We start from the raw sequence: 20000 nt of genomic DNA, 5'->3' as shown, positions 1-20000 counted from the left end.
CCATCCTTGTTTGTGAGTAACTGAGCATTTCATAGAAGCTGCTTTTATACCCAATCATGGCACCCGCCTGTCCCCAATTAGCCTGTTCACCTGTGGGATGTTCCAAATAAGGGTTTGATTATCATTCCTCAACTTTCTCAGTCTACTTGTGCCAGCTTTTTTTAAACATGTTGCAGGCATCAAATTCCAAATGAGCTAATATTTACAAAAAATAACAAAGATTCTCAGTTCGAATGTTAAGTATCTTGTATTTGCAGTATATTGAATATAGGTTGAAAATGATTTGCAAATCATTGTTCTCTGTTTTTATTTACGATATACACAACGTGCCAACTTCACTATTTTTGGGTTTTGTATGATTTATGACAACAAAATAGCGAATAAATAGATATGATCAAAACAGTATCAATCTCCCTGAAATTCCCGAGGCATTTTGAGAAAATAATGAGCTAGCCAGTCACCGCCATGGCTCGGTTAGGAGAGCGGCCGTGCCAGCAACCTAAGGGTTTTTGGTTCGATCCCCAGCTTCCACCATCCTAGTTGTGTCCTTGAGCAAGACACTTCACCATCAGTGTGTGAATGGGTGAATGTGGAAATAGTGTCAAAACTTTGAGTACCTTAAAGGTAGAAAAGCGCTATACAAGTATAACTCATTTACCATTTACTTGATCGTGATGTAGAGGTGTGAACCACAGATCCCTTCCCCATTAACAATAATGCTTGAGTCAATCAGACTTTGAGATTACTTTGGGGAAAAAAAGATCCAGAACCTTATATTTTTGAGTCCAAACACAAGTTTTAGAAGCTGACTGTAAGCGGATGTTGCTTTATTGTAACACTTTAGCATTAGCGGCATCGCTAGTTGCTAAACATACAAACTAAGTATAGTAAAACAAAAACTTACTGTACAATTTCCTCTCTCCCTGGGATGCCAACCGACAGGACGATCACATAATCCAGTTTAGATGAAGAATCAGTCACAATCCTCATGTAGGATTAAAAAAAGGTTGTAGCAACAATCGTCTCTTTGTGTCTTTTTCGCCATCTCGTGGGATGTGAAAGTGGACCAGCCTGTCTGTCCATGGCCACATTTGTCTACTAGCAGGTGAGAGATGCATGAATTATAATCTAGAATTTACTTTTAGCAAGTTTGAGACCAAGCAGAAGCAGCCGTCGGCTTAGTGTATCAACAATAGCTCACTGCTATGAATGTGCCGCTAAAATAGTCCGTCTGCGTTAGCGCTTATAATAACAATATCACTTGTATTTGGTTAACTTTCAGGTCACGACATGTAAATGGAGTAATGTTGGCGCTTTCTGGATGTTTTTAGAGAGTATAATGAGCGCAACAGAGGACCCTCCATCTGTCGACTCAATTGTTAAATATTTATTTACGATTTTGAATGCATTACATCGTACATTGTACATAACGGTTAAAAACAACAACAACAGGCTGCTCAGTTGCCAGAATTTTATTGTTAAAAAAATCCCGGTACTGTTTTTCCATTTATAGTAAAACACCGTAAAAACAACAACCAAAGATTTTACGGTACAAAAACTGGCCACTCAGTTGCCAGAATTTTACAGTAAAACAACAGTGGTAGGGTTTTTGTATTTACAGTAAAACACCGTCAAAACAACAACGACGATAGATTTTATTGTAAAATTGTAAAAAAAAACAACTGGTTGCTCTGTCGCCAGAATTTTACCGTTAAAAAACCCCATTGTACTATTTTTCCATTTACAGTAATATACCGCAGAAACAACCATAGATTTTACGGTAAAAAAGTGGCCGCTTATTTGCTAGAATTTTACCGTAAAAAATAGTGGTGCCATTTTTTTGTAAGAAAACATAAAAAACACAGTAAATTCTACGATAAAATTAAAAGAAAGATACACTTTTTTTTTTACGGAGTATGTAAAAATATATATATACTGTAGATCAAAGCATTGGCAATAGTATAATATTATGATGAGGTAAACCTTGTTTATATTTATGTTCATGAATTCCTCACTGTTACAACGGGCCTCTGAGGGTAGCCGTAACTCCAAAGGGGAAACCAGTATGACACCCCTAACTAGAGTGAGTGTGTACTTCTTTTCATTTCTATGAAAAACGTGGTGTGTGAGAGTCGGACAGACTGTGGAGTGGTTTGACGAGGAAGGTGAAACCGGTCCTATTCTGAGTACGACAAACGATGGCGTCTGTCTCCCTTTTGTTTCTCCAGTTAGACAACCATGGACTTGAGGCTGACAGATGCTCTGGGTGGCGGTGGAGGTGCTGTACCTGGTGGAGCTCCTGCCGATGCTTTACTGAAGAGAGACTTTATGAGCGCACTGGAGAAGGAGAGCTATGACGACAAGGTGGGAGAGAAAATGTCCAAAAGTGACTACCGACCTCTCTTAGACGGAAAGGACAACAAAAGTGGTGAGTGGCTAGAAACATACAATTATACGACTTGAAGAAGAAATTTGATTACATTTGTTTAATTTATTTATTTGTTAAATGGAACACAGCTCATAAATAAATATGTACCGTATTTTCCAGACTATAGAGCGCACCGGTATATAAGCCGCAAAATTTTAGGGAAAACAAATATTTTTTCATATATATGCCACACCGGACTATAAGCCGCAGATTTATACGTTGTGAAATGAGTTATTTAGACATAAATATTTTGTAGATGTTTGTTTACATACCTTAACTGTTTCCAAACGGTGCCTGTAACACGGCAGTACAACGGCTGATCAAACAAAACAGAAGTCATTGACATGGACCCACTAGCTGCGGAAGCTAGCGCTCCAATCAGCCAAACAGACTCAATAACTCCACAGTGACGTTTTGGGGAATTTGCAAAATTAAAACAATGCCGTTGTAAGTTAATAATACTAACAGAGACACTCGTAAACGTGTTAGCATATTAACTAATGCTTATGACTCTAGTTTCATTGCATTACCATAGCACGTACAAATATGCATGAAAACACTTCGACATACATTACATATGGGTCGGTTTAGTAAGTAAAAATTGTTTTAGTTATATTGCAAAAAACGTTGCTTGGAGTGATGAATCCATACGAGTAGAAACGTTGTAGACGGCTAGAAAACAAAACGGCACATCTATTCTGGTTGAAAGCACAAAATGGAAGGACACTGCAGCACCTGCAGTAAGCAAACTCGTCCAAAAGATGGCGCCATGGCACAAAAAATAACACACCATTTTAATGTTGTTTTCATGTTTTTTTTTAAATAAACTATTTGCATCATGGCCGTTAGTGAAGAGAAATACTTAAATTTTCAAAGCGTAGGAAAAAAGTAACCACTTATTGTCCGGTATTTACGGTAAATATGAATGTGCCAAATTGTAGCAGTGGGCTCATTTCCAACTGCAGCCCCGGCAGGTTGATGATGTATAAAGTATCTGATACATGTCATGTTTGTGAAGATGGTTTTAATCTGTCGCCCCGAAAATCATGACTGTAAATTTGAATTGTCATTACGCATGTTTTACTCCCTTCACGCACAAAATGGTGTTGTCCAACAGTCGGCGACAAATGTTGTAGTTCTGGTTTGATTTATTTGGAACATGTACACAGTTACAATATGGCACATCACATCCACTACGTGCGAAAAAGAACAGGCATTAGCACTTTTTTTTAAATCCTACCCATTTTTCATTTCACAGCAAGTTCCCTACTTCTTGGAAATTGAACAATTTTGGTCCCAGTATTGAACGCCTCGTACGCCTCAAGATATATTTAGTGTTACTCAGCGTTTATGGCCACACATAATAACCATGTTGGTTGTCCACAAGTGTTTCATTTTTATTCGTGAATTTGTCCAATCTTTTGTTGAATAGTTTGTGAAACTAAGGAAACAGGTGTATAGTTTGTAAATTGGAGTTTGTTTCCAGTATACCTTATACTTACATCGGAAATTTAATGAGGAAAATGACCGTATTTTAATAGCTTAGTATTTTATTGACCTTACTGACTGTTTTAATCTCACCCAGTCTGGATCCCTTAAAGCGGGGGTCAGGTCTCTAGCGCCTCCCTAGTGGCTCCCTGGAGCTTTTTCAAAAATGTTTGAAAATGTAAAAGAATGAAGGAATCCTACTTGTTAGAAAGCCCACTGTTTACATTAAACATGCTTCACTGATGAGTGTGGCCAGAGCCATTTTGTCCTTCTAATTTTGGCTGTCCTTGAACTCACCATAGTTTGTTTAACATGTACAACTTTCCCCAACGCTGCCACAGAAAGACGTGTTTTATGCCACTCCTTCTTTTTCTCCTTTTGTCCACCAAACATTTTATATGCACAAAGGTGAGCTTTGTTAATGAGTTTAGTGCTAAATAGGCATATTTGGTCTGTGCATTACTGCAAGCTAATCGATGCTAACATGCTATTTAGGCTAGCTGTATGTACTAATGCATCATTATGCCTCGTTTGTAGGAATATTTGGGCTTATTTAATTTCCTTTACTTATGTCCTCTGTGTATTTGATTTATATTTGCATGTCTCATGACACATTATCTGTATGTAATATTGGCTGCATTTCTGATAGTTGTTTGTGTGCCATGTTGTTCCAGACCACAGCAAACGTTACCTAGCTTGCACAGATTGTAATAAATCCATTAGAAGAAGACAGCCTGCCGTTTCCTTTAACTTGGACTGACACATCTATACATTTGGCCATTCTAAGTCAGTCATTTCCAGGAGTTATCTCACCCTCTGAGAAGCTTCCGTTTTACGAATGTTTTCCAATGTTGTAAAAATGTGTAGAATAAATATTACATTTCAACATTTCTGTCAACAAAGATTTGTTTCAGCCTGCGACACATAGTATATATATATATATATACACTTACATACACTTGCAGTGTGTATACTCTACATATTACATATTGTTCTGAAGGTGCATGTTACAACATTTTATATATAATTGCAGTGTGTATATAGTACTGTACATATTACATATTGTTATGAAGGTGTATGTTATGACATATATATAATTGCAGTGTGTATATTGTACTGTACATATTACATATTGTTATGAAGTTGTCTGTTACTACATTATATATATATACTTTAATAGTAGGCTAATATAGACACTTACATCATGTGTTGTCTTCATTATAACACTTATATAATACTTTTAAAGACATTTCGATAGTAGGCTAATATAGCTAATATGGACAATTACATCATGTGTTGTCTTCATTATAACATTTATATAAGACTTTTAAAGGCATTTTGATAGTAGGCTAAAATAGCTAATATAGACATTTACATAATGTGTTGTCTTCATTATAACACGTATATAAGACTTTTAAAATCATTTTGATAGTAGGCTAATATAGCTAATATGAACACAAAGTGTCATTCATAATAACACTTAAATATGACTTTTACTTTTTTCAGACGGATTAGTTTTTTGTATTTCTGGTCCAATATGGCTCTTTCAACATTTTGGGTTGCCGACCCCTGCCTTAAAGGCCTACTGAAACCCACTACTACCGACCACGCAGTCTGATAGTTTATATATCAATGATGAAATCTTAACATTGCAACACATGCCAATACGGCCGGGTTAACTTATAAAGTGACATTTTAAATTTCCCGGCAAACTTCCGGCTGAAAACGTTTCGATATGATGACGTTTGCGCGTGACGTCAACTGTTGAAGCGGAAGTATTCGGCATTGAATCCAATACAAAAAGCTCTGTTTTCATCTCAAAATTTCACAGTATTCTGGACATCTGTGTTCTTTTGCAATTTGTTTAATGAACAATGGAGACTGCAAAGAAGAAAGCTGTAGGTGGGATCGGTGTATTAGCGGCGGACTACAGCAACACAACCAGGAGGACTTTGAGGATAGCAGACGCGCTAGCCGAACGACTTCACTTTGACTTCCTCCGTCTCCGGGCCGCCGACCGCATCGGTAATCGGGTGAAGTCCTTCGTCGTACCGTCGATCGCTGGAACGCAGGTGATCACGGGTCGTGATGAGCAGATGAGATAAGGCTGAAACGACGCGTCGACGTCATCGGTTACGTAAATACGTCGACGCGTCGCATATTTACGTCACACTACCGTCATGGCGGAGCGCAAAGCAGACTGTGCGAGCGAGGGGGAAAAAATCACGCCAAAAGTGGTCAAAAGTGTGGGAGTATTTCAATACACGGCCTAATAATGTTGTTGTATGCACACAGTGTCGAGCGGAAATGGCCTATCATAGCAGCACAACGGCTATGAACGAACATTTGAAAAGAAAACCATCAACTAGTCAATCGTCCGCGCGAGTATACGTTGTCATCATTACACAAAAACATGATTGTGTCATTTGTATCTGCTAGGGGTGTAACGGTACGTGTTTTGTACTGAACCGCTTCGGTACGGGGCTTTCGGTTCGGTACGGGGGTGTACCGAACGAGTTTCTAAGCTAAAGCTAACTTTAGCTGCTAAAGTGTTAACAAGCTGCTTTGCTCCTTCTGCGGCTGCCTCTGTCTCAGCACGCAGCATTGTCCCACCCACACAACCATCTGATTGGTACACACAAAGCGTTATACAAAGCGTTATCAGCCAATCAGCATTGCATATTCTGGGCGCATGTAGTCAGCGCTTCAGCGTCGAGCAGATAGGGGTTTAGCAGGTGAGCATCAGGCAGTGGACTCTCCCCAAATGATAATAAACACCTCCCAGTCAACTACTAGTAACATCACTATGAGCCCGTTGACCTTCTAGAAATATAAACTGGAGCTCAGCTCACTCGCAGTCCTGGCTTGAGGTGAAGGCTAATTACCTCTCAGTTCCAGCCACATCGACCCCTTCTGAGCGCCTATTTTCAGCTGCTGGGAATATTGTAAACAAGAAAAGAACCAGAGCATGTAGACATGCTAACCTTTCTTCATTACAACTGTTAGTCACTCACTGGAATGAGTAGAATTGGTTATTGTGTACTGTGTTGGACTGGGTGTTTATTTTGCACATTTTAAAAGCAATACTTAATGTTTACAGTGCTCCAGAATATTTAGATTGGCACTTTTTTGTATTGGATGTTTATCTTTATATTTGCACATTTTAGCAAATAAGCAATACTTTCACTTTTGTTGAAATGTTTACACTGTTGTTACAGAATATTTCGTTTTGCACTTTTTTGTATTGGATGTTTATCTTTATTTTTGCACATTTTAAAGCAAAATAAGCAATACTTTTACTTTTGAAATGCTTATACTATTGCAGAATATTAAGATTTGCACTGGATGTTTACTTTTATATTTGCACATTAAAAAGCAAATAAGCTACTTTTAATTTTGTTATATGTTAAAAGTTTTAAATGTTTACATTGTTACAGAATATTTTGTCATGTTGTTGTCAATGTTGACTGAGTGGCCATACTTCTTTTTTTTTGTAAATAAAAGCCATGCCTTTTGAAAAAACAGGCCTACATTTATTTTTTCATCTTCATTTTAAATAAAAAAAATAATCGGTAAAAGGAAAAATAATCTATAGATGAATCGAAAAAATAATCTATAGATTAACCGATTAATCGAAAAAAAATCTATAGATTAATCGATAGAAAAATAATCGTTAGCTGCAGCCTTAAGATGAGAGCTGGAGTAGGTGCAGAGCTAATGTTTTTAGCATAGCTCTGTCGAGGTTCCGTAGCTAAGTTAGCTTCAATGGCGTCGTTAGCAACAGCATTGCTAAGCTTCGCCAAGCTGGAAAGCATTAACCGTGTAGTTACTAGGGTTGCACATCTCTCTCTGATAAACGATTCGATATGCATCTAGATACACCGGTTACGATTCGATTAAAAAACGATATCCTTTTATTACAGACCGATTAGATTCGATTCCGAACGATACGATTCGATTTGACGGTTAATATTCAAGACTCCAAATCCCCAAGCATTGTGGCTTTACGGCACTGGCAAAAAAAACAGAACAACAAACTCACATGTCAATGTATTTATTTTTAGACATGGACCAAAAAAAGTCTGGCTGAATTGTAGGATGGGAACTCCAGAGGTAAAAGTAGCACAGAATAGTAGCAACAAAGTGCAATATTTCAGCCTGAGCATAGTTTTGAACACGAGAGGTAGGTAACAAAGATTCAATATTTCAACCTGAGCATATAGTGTTTTGAACACTAGAGGTAGGTAACAAAGGTGCAACATTACAATGTAAACAAGTTACACACCTAGTACACATCTCAAAATGTGGCAACAATGAGCACAGTGACAAGTGCTTTGTGTAAAAGAATAGAGAAAATAAATACATATGTAAAAAGAAAAATCAAACTACTGTGTGAGAGGTACCGTTTCCCAGGTCAAAAAGCAGTAGTTCACTTACACTATGCCTGTGCATTTTCATCATCACTGTCCTCTGTTTTTTTGGAGGGCAGATGTTTTTAAGGAAAATCAACTGATCCACATGCTCATGTTTGAGCAGACCACGTTTTGTGGAAACAATGTCTCCCGCAGTACTGAACACACGTTCAGATTCCGTGTGTTTCACTTGATGTACTTTTTTATGCCGAAAGAGGCGATTTCAGCCACTTGAATGACGGCGAAATCATTAAAGGCTCACAATTTTTAATCCATCCACAAGTAAAGAAAACTTGGATTATTTCACTTTATGTACTTTTTTATGCCGAAAGAGGCGATTTCAGCCACTTCGGTCATTACAGCCGAGTTTAGATATACTTTTCGAGACGAGTGACGTAAGCGCGCTCCCGCGTCAGGGGGTGCATTTTACGGCAGGGGTGCGTTTCCCGGCACAACACCTGGATGCAGAGGTATCTTTTAGCGAGAGATGACAGCAGTGGCAAGTCCTGCTGCTCTTTCCACCACTGTAGTGTTTTTAAAAAAAAAAACTTTCTCGGTCCATTATCACCTTCGGTCAGACTGACGCTGTCGTTCTCCTCCACATTCATTTTCCGTGTTGTCTCTTGTTTACCACTCGTGCTAATACCAGCTGGGCGGCTACCGCGTTTGGCGAGTAGCTTCAGCTCTCGCGTTGTTTTAGAGACGCTGACGCATATTGTAATCTAGCCAACCCATGCAAAGTCTCGCGATAACCGATCCATGACTCTATAACCGATTCAGCTAGGAATTCATGGATTATTCGCGTTGATTGAAGAGTCTGCTCCCGATGCAATCTAATCGCTCACTTGTTGAATCGAATACTCGGTCGCATCGGTTTATCGTTCACAACCCTAGTAGTTACATGTCCAGAGTTTGGTAGTATTGTTGATCTTCTGTCTATCCTTCCAGTCATGGGCGTATTTGTTTTGTTTCTGTATGCAGTTAAGCCCGATGCTAACACGTTAGCTCAGTAGCTAAAGTGCTTCACCGATGTATTGTCGTGGAGATAAAAGTCACTGTGAATGTCCATTTCGCGTTCTCGACTCTCATTTTCAAGAGGATATAGTATCCGAGGTGGTTTAAAATACAAATCCGTGATCCACAATTGAAAAAGGAGAGAGTGTGGTATCCAATGAACCCTTGTACCTAAGTTACGGTCAGAGCGAAAAATGATACGTCCTGCACTGCACACTAGTCCTTCACTTTCACGTACCTCATCCACGAATCTTTCATCCTCGCTCAAATTAATGGGGTAATCGTCGCTTTCTCGGTCCGAATCGCTCTCGCTGCTGGTGTAAACAATGGGGAAATGTGAGCAGCCCTTCCTCCGGTGTCGTCATGCTACTTCCGGTAGGGGCAAGGCTTTTTTTTATCAGAGACCAAAAGTTGTGAACTTTATCGTTGTTGTTCTATACTAAATCCTTTCAGCAAAAATATGGCAATTTCGCGAAATGATCAAGTATGACACATAGAATGGATCTGCTATCCCCGTTTAAATAAAAACATTTAATTTCCGTAGGCCTTTAAAGGAACACTTGCTGGACCTTGTGTTGCCGTTTGGTTAAATCTTACATACATTTTGATGCATGTATTTTTGATTGCTCTCTTCTTCAGTTCTCTGGTACGCTACGCTGCCTTAAAGTAGCAGTCGAGTGGAAAAATAAGTTGCCTCTATATTGAAGCTATTATTATATATCTCTGATGTATATGACACCAAAAGACTTCCAAATAAATAGATATGATCAAAATAGTATCGATCTCACGGAGATTCCCGAGCCATTTTGAGAGATAATGAGCTAACGTGGTCTGTGACGTAGGAGGAACCACAGACCTCTTCCCCATCAACAACAATGCTAATCAAGCAGACTTTGTGACAGCCAACAACGATTACTTTGGGGAAAATGATGATCCAGAACCTTATATTTTTGAGCCCGAACACAAAGAGTGAGCCGAGTGATGCATGCAGTTTTATTGTGGCACTATAGCATTAGCAGCATTGCTAAACATACAAACTAACCATAATGAAACAAACACTTTCTGTAATATTTCCACTCTCGCTGGGATGCCGACCGATAGGATGTTCACAAATTTCCGTTTAGATGAAGAATCAATACCACTCCTCATGAAGGGTTAAAAAAAGTTGCTGCAACAAGTGACTTTTTGTGTCTTTTTCGCCATCCGGGGATGTGAAAGTTGACCAGCCTGTCGGTCCATGGACACATTTGCCTGCTAGCAGGTGAGAGATGCATGAATTATAATCTAGAATTGACTTCTAGTAAGACGAAGCAGCCGCCGGCTCGATGTGTCAACATTAGTAGCGTAAGATAGCATTATCTCACTGCTATCAATGCGCCGCTAAAATAGTCTCTGCGTTAGCGCTTATAAGAACAATATCACTCATATTTGATGAATTTTCAGGTCACGACATGTAAATGAAATATTGTTGGCGCTTTCTGGATGTTTTTAGAGAGTATAAGGAGTGGACCCTCCATCTGTTGACTCAATTGTTGGATATTTATTTACGACTTAGAATGCATAAAAAAGCCAAGCATATGTGTTGTCTTACATAAGCATTACGAATGATAAACAGCACATCTCTTTCCAGTTTTTGCCAATTTGTAGTATGACTGATCTAATAATACGGTCAGACTGCAGAAACGTTACTCCGGTGACATAGAATCCACGGAAATGACTGATGGTTTTCGAAGAGGAATATTCAAAATGCAATTAGTAATAATCAGTGTTGTTGCTGAAGGGAAACATTTGAAATGAATGCGCCGCCAGATGCTTAAAATGATCAAAATATGTAAATATTACATGTTATTATAAATATTACTGTATTACAAATATACTTACATCATGTATATAAAACCTTGATGGAGGTGTTTGGATGTGTCTTTAAGGGCTTTATAGGCAGAATAGAGCGACTCCCGTAATCTTCATTGTAAGCTGACTTTTGATGCATTTATTTACTATTTAGAATGCATTAAAAAAAGAAAACATATGTTCTCGTCTTACGTAAGGATTGTGAACGATAGGCAAAATTCCCAAAAGAAAGTGCAGTTTTTTTAGGGCAGCACACGCCGGCATGTACTGTACTTGCTGCTCGCACGATGCAAACATCTTTTGATACAGAATGATATAACGTCACGGTTATTGACTTGGAAGTGAGTCGGTAAAAAGTCAGTGGCGGTGAAGTCGCTACAGATGCTTCAGTTTCTTTCAAGGTGAGTTGGAGCAATGTTCGCTGATGCATGGTAACACTTTACTGCAGTATATTTACTCTGTGGGTGTGTGTGGGTGCCTTTTTTCTCCCTTTAAAGGGGAACTGCACTTTGGAATTTTGCCTATTGTTCAAAATCATTATGAGAGACAAGAAGACATGTCTTTTTTTTTTCATTTTTAAAATTGATAAAGGGACACGCAAAACAAAAAAAACAAACAAAGAACATAAACAATGAGTGTGCTAAACAAGATAATGCAAATGCAATACGGTAAAAGGGGTCGAATAAAAAGTTTTAAAAAATTTGCAGAATAAAAAAAATAATTTAAAAAAAATAAATAAAAAAAATATATTAAAAAAAATAAAATAAAAGTGCTACAAATTGAAAAATACAACTAAAGCGAAGGGGTGGGAGGGGGGGGACTAGAAATGGTGGCCTAGTGGGCGGACTCAGCTCGGGTCAAAGGCCAGCGAGAAGAGGTAGGTCTTAAGGAGGGTTTTGAAGACCCCCAGGCTCCGGGCTGACCTAATGTGGACACACTGCAAGTATATATATAATGTAGTAACATACACCTTCATAACAATATGTAATATGTACAATATACACACTGCAAGGGTATATATAATGTAGTAACAGACACATTCATAACAATATGTAATATGTACAATATAAACACTGCAAGTATATACAGTATATATAATGTAGTAACAGACAACTTCCTAACAATATGTAATATGTACAGTACAATATACACACTGCAATTATATACATGTCGTAACATACACCTTCATAACAATATGTAATATGTACAGTACATTATAAACACTACAATTATATATATAATGTCGTAACATGCACCTTCATAACAATATGTAATACTGTATGTACAATATACACACTGCAAGTGTATGTATGTATGTATATATTTATATATATATATATATATATATATATATATATATATATATATATATATATATATATATATATATATATATATATATATATATATATATATATATATATATATAAAATGTAGTAACAGACAGCTTAATTGTAATATGTACAATATACACACTGCAAGTATATATAAATATAATGTAGTAACAGACACCTTCTTAACAGTATGTAATATGTACAATATACACACTGCAAGTATATGTATAATGTAGTAACAGACACCTTCATAACAATATGTAATATGTACAATATACACACTATATATATATATATATATATATATATATATATATATATATATATATATATATATATATATATATATATATATATATATATATATATATATATATGATGTAGTAAGAGACACCGTCATAACAATATGTAATATGTATAATATACTGTACATCCTGCAAGTAAGTATATAATGTAGTAACACACACTTTCATAACAATATGTAATATGTACAATAATTACCGTATTTTGGTCATTTGAATCATTGCCGGAACTAATTCCTTGGCGCATTTATTTACGTTTCCATAGCAACACTCGTCCGACTTCTGGCAACAAATGTGTGTGTGTTCTAATCATGGCAGGCAACAAAGACGACTATTTTTGGACAAATGAGAATTAACAACCTTATCTTTTCGAACTGAATATACGGAGGATGAACTACTGCTTCTAGAAGCGAGCACAAAGGAAGAGTGAAACGTTAGAGCAGACAAAGGAAGCCGATAGAGTGAGGTGAAAGTGACTCGGAGATGTAAAATGTGGAATTTGAAGCCATGCTATCTCGACATAAATAGAGTGATTACCCAAATAAACCGGAAAAAACATCCCTGGCCAGCTGGACCAAACAGACAACTGTCCATCGAGTGAATCACTATATTATTGACCATGATAAACGTGGCATGTCATGCATGTTATTACTACAGTACATACACTGTCTGGCTAGCTGTGTACAAACAAAACATGAAATAATACTTTACACACACTGTAATATGATTGTTCATGTTTTTCACTCAGTACAGATTGGTGTTCTATAATAGTAATAGTCTAGCAGAAACTGACTTTTTGTTGACATCTGTAAAGAAACAACAAATAATGAATATTGGATTTTGACCAAAATGTCATGTTGTAGAATTTGACTATTTTAACATAGAGGTCATGTGAAGTATTACAGTCGGAGACAGTATTACTGTATTTACTGTAGTCACATGTGACTGCAGTAAAGTGGAGCTTCAACGTCAGCACCCTCGCATCGTTTTGTCCGAGTGAGGTCCTGTTACACACTTGCACCCCTGTTGCAAACCCCAATACACACACACTTACGCACACACACACACACACTTCGTCCTGTAAGTGTGCTGAGTTAAGCAGTTGTTCTAGATGACTATGATGCAAGTGAAGCTTTTTAACACAAACGTTCTGAAGCATTTGACTCATTTTACATACTGATTGGCTGACTTGACAAAGATTTGCGTGTGTTAAAACACGTGCAAACTTGATAGCGCACGCAAAGCTGATCTACTCAGTGCATTTTGCGTCTCTGTCGTCATTAACATGCAAAATGTATGCTGGTCATCAAAGCGCCCACAATACTGGGAGGAGAAGATGCAAATAGAATTACTCAGCACACACAATGTGATTTATGAATACCTCATCATCCTTTTGCAAGCATTGTTTTGCATTTTATTTATCACGTGTCAAAAGGACCTCCAAAATGACTCTGGACAGAGAATCCTCCGTCCTACGTGTGTGTGTCAACGTTTTGGACGGTTAGAAATAAAAAACATTTTACATATATACTATTCAGCAACATCCTTTTATAATTTCATAGCTGCTAGAAGACTTAAAGGGCTGATGAAAACAAATTCAATTGATACGTCTTGGGGTCATTTAATACATCTTTTAATAACGTTCTTTTTTTCACATAGAATTTATATTATTACCATATTTCTCGTATGAAAAAAGCTTCTTGAATTATGCATTTTTTTGCGTTTTGAGCGCAGTAAGTATATATATGTATATATATACAGGTATATATATATACTGTATATATTAGGGCTGCGAATCTTTGGGTGTCCCACGATTCAATTCAATATCGATTCTTGGGTCACGATTCGATTTTTTTTTCGATTTAACGCGATTCTCTATTAAAAAACGACATTTTCCCGATTCAAAACGATTCTCTATTCATTCTATACATAGGATTTCAGCAGGATCTACCCCAGTCTGCTGACATGCAAGCAGAGTAGTAGATTTTTGTAAAAAGCTTTTATAATTGTAAAGGACAATGTTTTATCAACTGATTGCAATAATGTAAATTTGTTTTAACTATTAAATGAACTAAAAATATGACTTTTTTTTGTCTTTGTGAAAATATTGGACACAGTGTGTTGTCAAGCTTATGAGATGCGATGCATTTTTTTTATAAATGTCTAATGATTATGTCAATGAGGGACTTTTAATCACTGCTATGTTGAAATTGTAACTAATATTGATACTGTTGTTGATAATATTTTTTCACTTTTTTTTTTTTCACTACTTTTGGTTTGTTCTGTGTCGTGTTTGTGTCTCCTCTCAATTGCTCTGTTTATTGCAGTTCTGAGTGTTGCTGGGTCGGGTTTGGTTTTGGAATTGGATTGCATTGTTATGGTATTGCTGTGTATTGTTTTGTTGGATTGATTAATAAAAAAAAAATTAAAAAAAATAAATGAATAAAAAAATCTATTTTTTTTAAATTATAATCGATTCTGAATCGCACAACGTGAGAATCGCAATTCGAATTCGAATCGATTTTTCCCCACACCAATATATATATATATATATATATATATATATATATATATATATATATATATATATATATATATATATATATATATATATATATATATATATATATATATATATATATATATATATATATATAAGTCTTTTATTAATTCCGGTAGGTATTCTTTTCGTGGTGTTGCGAAATTAATAAAAGACTATCGATGCTGTCATCTAGCAAAGCTGAATTCGACAAAGCAACCCCCCGTACCAAAAAGCACTTGATGAATGCGGATACAACTTCACCCTCACCTACGAACCCACGCCAGGAAACCAACCAAAAAGGAGCAGAAAACGAAACAACATTATCTGGTACAACCCCCCATACAGCAAAAACGTCTCAACTAATATTGGCCACAAATTCCTCACCCTGATCGACAAACACTTCCCCAAAGGCAACACCCTAAAAAAAGTATTCAACAAGAACAACATTAAATTGAGCTACAGCTGCATGAACAACATGCGGCAAATCATTTCAAACCACAATAAAGCAATTGAAAAGGAGCCGCCCACCACCAGGCAGAACGACTCCAAAACCGACAAAAGCTGTAACTGCCGCAAGAAACCTGATTGCCCTCTCAACGGGGGGTGCTTACAATCATCAGTTGTTTACCAAGCAAAGGTAATACGCAAGGACATTAACACATCCGACACATACGTAGGATTAACTGAGGGAGAATTCAAAACCAGATGGAACAATCACAAGGCTTCTTTCAGATGCAAGACTCCGGAACACTACAGAACTCAGCAAACACATTTGGAATCTCAAAGACAATAATTTTGAATACTCAATAACATGGCAAATTCTTGCATCCAGCACACCTTACAACAGTGGTAACATATATATGTATATATATATATATATGTGTATGTATATATATATATATATATACACAGATATATATGTATATATATATATATATATATACATACATACACACACACATATATACATATACACACACATATATGTGTGTATATATATACACATATATATATGTACATATATATGTGTATATGTAAATACTGCATATATATGTATATATGTATACATATAAATATAATTTTTTTCCCACACCCGCTTATATATATATATATATATATATATATATATATATATATATATATATATATATGTATATATATATATATATATATATATATATATATATGTATATATTTATATATATGTGTGTATACATACACACATATTTGTGTATATGTATACATATATATGTGTATATATATATATATATATATACATATATATATATATATGTATATATATTTGTATATATATATGTATACATATAAATATACATTTTTCCCACACCCCATAATATATATATATATATATATATATATATATATATATATATATATATATATATATATATATATATATATATATATATATATATATATATATATATATATATATATATATATATATATATATACTACCGTTCAAAAGTTTGGGGTCACCCAAACAATTTTGTGGAATAGCCTTCATTTCTAAGAACAAGAATGGACTGTCGAGTTTCAGATGAAAGTTCTCTTTTTCTGGCCATTTTGAGCGTTTAATTGACCCCACAAATGTGATGCTCCAGAAACTCAATCTGCTCAAAGGAAGGTCAGTTTTGTAGCTTCTGTAACAAGCTAAACTGTTTTCAGATGTGTGAACATGATTGCACAAGGGTTTTCTAATCATCAATTAGCCTTCTGAGCCAATGAACAAACACATTGTACCATTAGAACACTGGAGTGATAGTTGCTGGAAATGGGCCTCTATACACCTATGTAGATATTGCACGAAAAACCAGACATTTGCAGCTAGATTAGTCATTTACCACATTAGCAATGTATAGAGCAGACCTGGGCATTCTGCGGCCCGCGGGCCGCATCCGGCCCTTTGTGCGTCCCTGTCCGGCCCGCGTGAGGCCAATTATAAATTACAAAATACATTTAAAAAAGTATCTATGTCGAGTGTGCAATACAACGGTGCTGCTTTTGTTTTGAAAATCGTTATTTGTATTACTTCCGTGTGGACGTATGCGTGTGCGTGATTGTGAGTGAATGTGAACAGCTGCAATCACAAATTACAAAATAAAGTTGAAAAAACATCTATGTCGTGCGCGCAATACAACTGTGCTGCTTTTATTTTGAAAAGTATTATTTATGGGCGTGTGTCCGTGTGTAACCTGTGAGTGAAGGTGCACATGCAGCGACGAGTGATGCACGGTTTACACCCGAGACGCTAAAAAGAGAAAAGTTGATGACGAATGGCGTGTTTCCAACAAGACATGGACTGCCAAGCAACGTTCCCTCTAAGGTGCGTGCCTGCGCAATTGCGCACTGCTCAAGCGTCCGCTGCGCGCACCAAATATATGCCGCGCACCAAATCAAATCCCATCTGAATTCTAAACAAAATAAACATATTTATTCTATGTAATTTTGCAAAGCAACTCTGAGTGACAGTGACAACAAGCGGCCCTAACGGTGTTCGCCAACACCGTTCAATTATTGTAACGTCTATCGAGATGCTTCGAGGACAGGAATTATATCGATCACTTTATTAAACAAAACTGTTTATATTCGGACATAACCACACCAAAAACATGAGTAAAACAATTCTATCTCGAAAAACTAGTCATTTTCTGCCGTACAAACCAGGCCAAAACCAACTTGTCATCTGTCACCAACACGCATACCCCTAAACCACTGGTGCGTTTATGACCACACAAAAAGTCGGACAACTCAAACACCACACAAAGTTACACTATGACTCCTCAGTCATACGTGTGCTTATTTTACTGTCATTTATTATTAATGTTAATTTATTTATATTAGTCATGGAATGCTGTTACACACACTATGTTGAAGTATTACTATTATTATTAATTATTATTATTATTTATCTTACGGTATATATCAAAAATAATATTGAGCAAAATTTAATTGAAATATTGTTGATGTGGCCCTCCAGCAGTGCTCGGGTTGCTCATGCGGCCCCCGGTAAAAATGAATTGCCCACCCTTGGTATAGAGCAGGGGTCACCAACCTTTTTGAAACCAAGGGCTACTTCTTGGGTACTGATTAATGCGAAGGGCTACCAGTTAGATACACACTTAAATAAATTGCCAGAAGTAGCCAATTTGCTCATTTTACCTTTAACTCTGTTATTATTAATAATTAATGATATTTATCTTTGTGGAAACACTGATCATCTTAATGATTTCTCACAATAAATATATATAGAAACAGATAAATATCAATATGCAACACTTTATTTTTATATTTTCTCTAAGTGCACATTTTTCAAATTGAACATTTTCAAATGATCACTTCTAAGACAGTCTTATGAAATCACAATATCCCATTTTAACTAGCTAGCCACTAACATTTTTTAACAAATCATGAATTACTTTGCACCATGTTTGTACAAATAATAACTCATGTAAAATACAAAAGTAAACTCTCAAATGTTTAAATCATGTCACACTTTGAACTGGACACCAAATCTGTTATCTGTTTCTTTGTCAGTTAGTGGGAAGCCTGGCATTGCATGCTGTTAGCTAGTGTGTTGTACTCTGGTGTGTAACTTGACACTGCAACTCTGAGTGAGTCTTGCAGATGTGCATCAGTGAGGCGTGTTCTGTGTTTGTTCTTGATGAAGTTCATGTCAGAAAAGGCTGATTCACAAAGATAAGATTTTTCCTCATTGTTTGCGGAACCTTCTTAATCTTTTGGACATATTTTCACAGCAATCTGGCCTTAAGCTTAATTATGATGAATGTAAAATGTTAAGGATCGGAAATCTAAAGAGAACGTCCTTTCGAATGGAATGCAAAGTGCCTGTTTTGTGGACAGATGGACCAGTTAACATACTTGGTGTTGTTGTCCCAGAAAATCTGGAAGATCTAGGCTCAGTAAATTATGATAATCAACTAAGAAAGCTGGACAAAATTATGCAATTATGGAAAGGGAAATCCCTAACCTTGTATGGTAAAATGTCTATTGCCAACTCGTTAATTATTCCTCAATTTATTTATTTGTTTTTGTCATTACCAGCTCCATCACAAAACTTTTTTAAGATTTATGAGCGGAGGGTCTTCGATTTTGTCTGGAACGGCAAACCAGAAAAGATTAAAAGAAAGGTTTTGTACAAAGAGTATGAATATGGGGGCCTGAAACTTCTCAACCTTGAAGCTATGTGTCTGTCTTTAAAAGCATCAATTGTTCCAAAGATGTATTTAAACATTGAGTGGTACACAAATGTCCTGTTGGACAAAAAACATGTACTGTATCAAAAGAAATGGTATCCTTTTTTACAAGTGATCCCCTCCCAGAGAGTCTGCTGGGAAACATAAAGGAAACAATCCACTCATAGTGGTGTTTTCAATTTTATGTGCCAGAAAAAAGAGACGATATTTTGCAGCAGTTAATATGGATGAACTCTAATTTTGTAATAGATGGAAAGCCTTTCTTTTGGAAAAATATGTTTGAAAGAGGAATCATTTTTGTCAATGATATTATCAATGAGAATGGTAAAATTATGAAGTATGATGAATTTAGAGCTATGTATGGTGATGCTTGCTCAAGCTTTTCATTTTA

At 36.3% G+C, this 20000-nt stretch overlaps 1 protein-coding gene across 4 annotated transcripts in view; it reads left to right on the top strand.

Moving 5' to 3' along the window:
* LOC133664970 (microtubule-associated protein 4-like) overlaps positions 1-20000 on the top strand; it is a 183386-nt gene that overhangs the window by 18872 nt on the left and 144514 nt on the right. For all 4 annotated transcript variants that reach the window (XM_062070071.1, XM_062070069.1, XM_062070073.1 and 1 more), the window contains exon 2: positions 2229-2428. In XM_062070071.1, the coding sequence (XP_061926055.1) occupies positions 2239-2428 (190 nt within the window). In that variant the 5' untranslated portion in view covers positions 2229-2238. The remainder of the gene's footprint in view (positions 1-2228; positions 2429-20000) is intronic.

This window comes from Entelurus aequoreus, linkage group LG14, assembly GCF_033978785.1.
Source record: "Entelurus aequoreus isolate RoL-2023_Sb linkage group LG14, RoL_Eaeq_v1.1, whole genome shotgun sequence".
NCBI lineage: Eukaryota > Metazoa > Chordata > Actinopteri > Syngnathiformes > Syngnathidae > Entelurus > Entelurus aequoreus.
The sequence above is the reverse complement of the archived record's forward strand: the minus strand, read 5'-3'. Positions and strand labels throughout refer to the sequence as shown.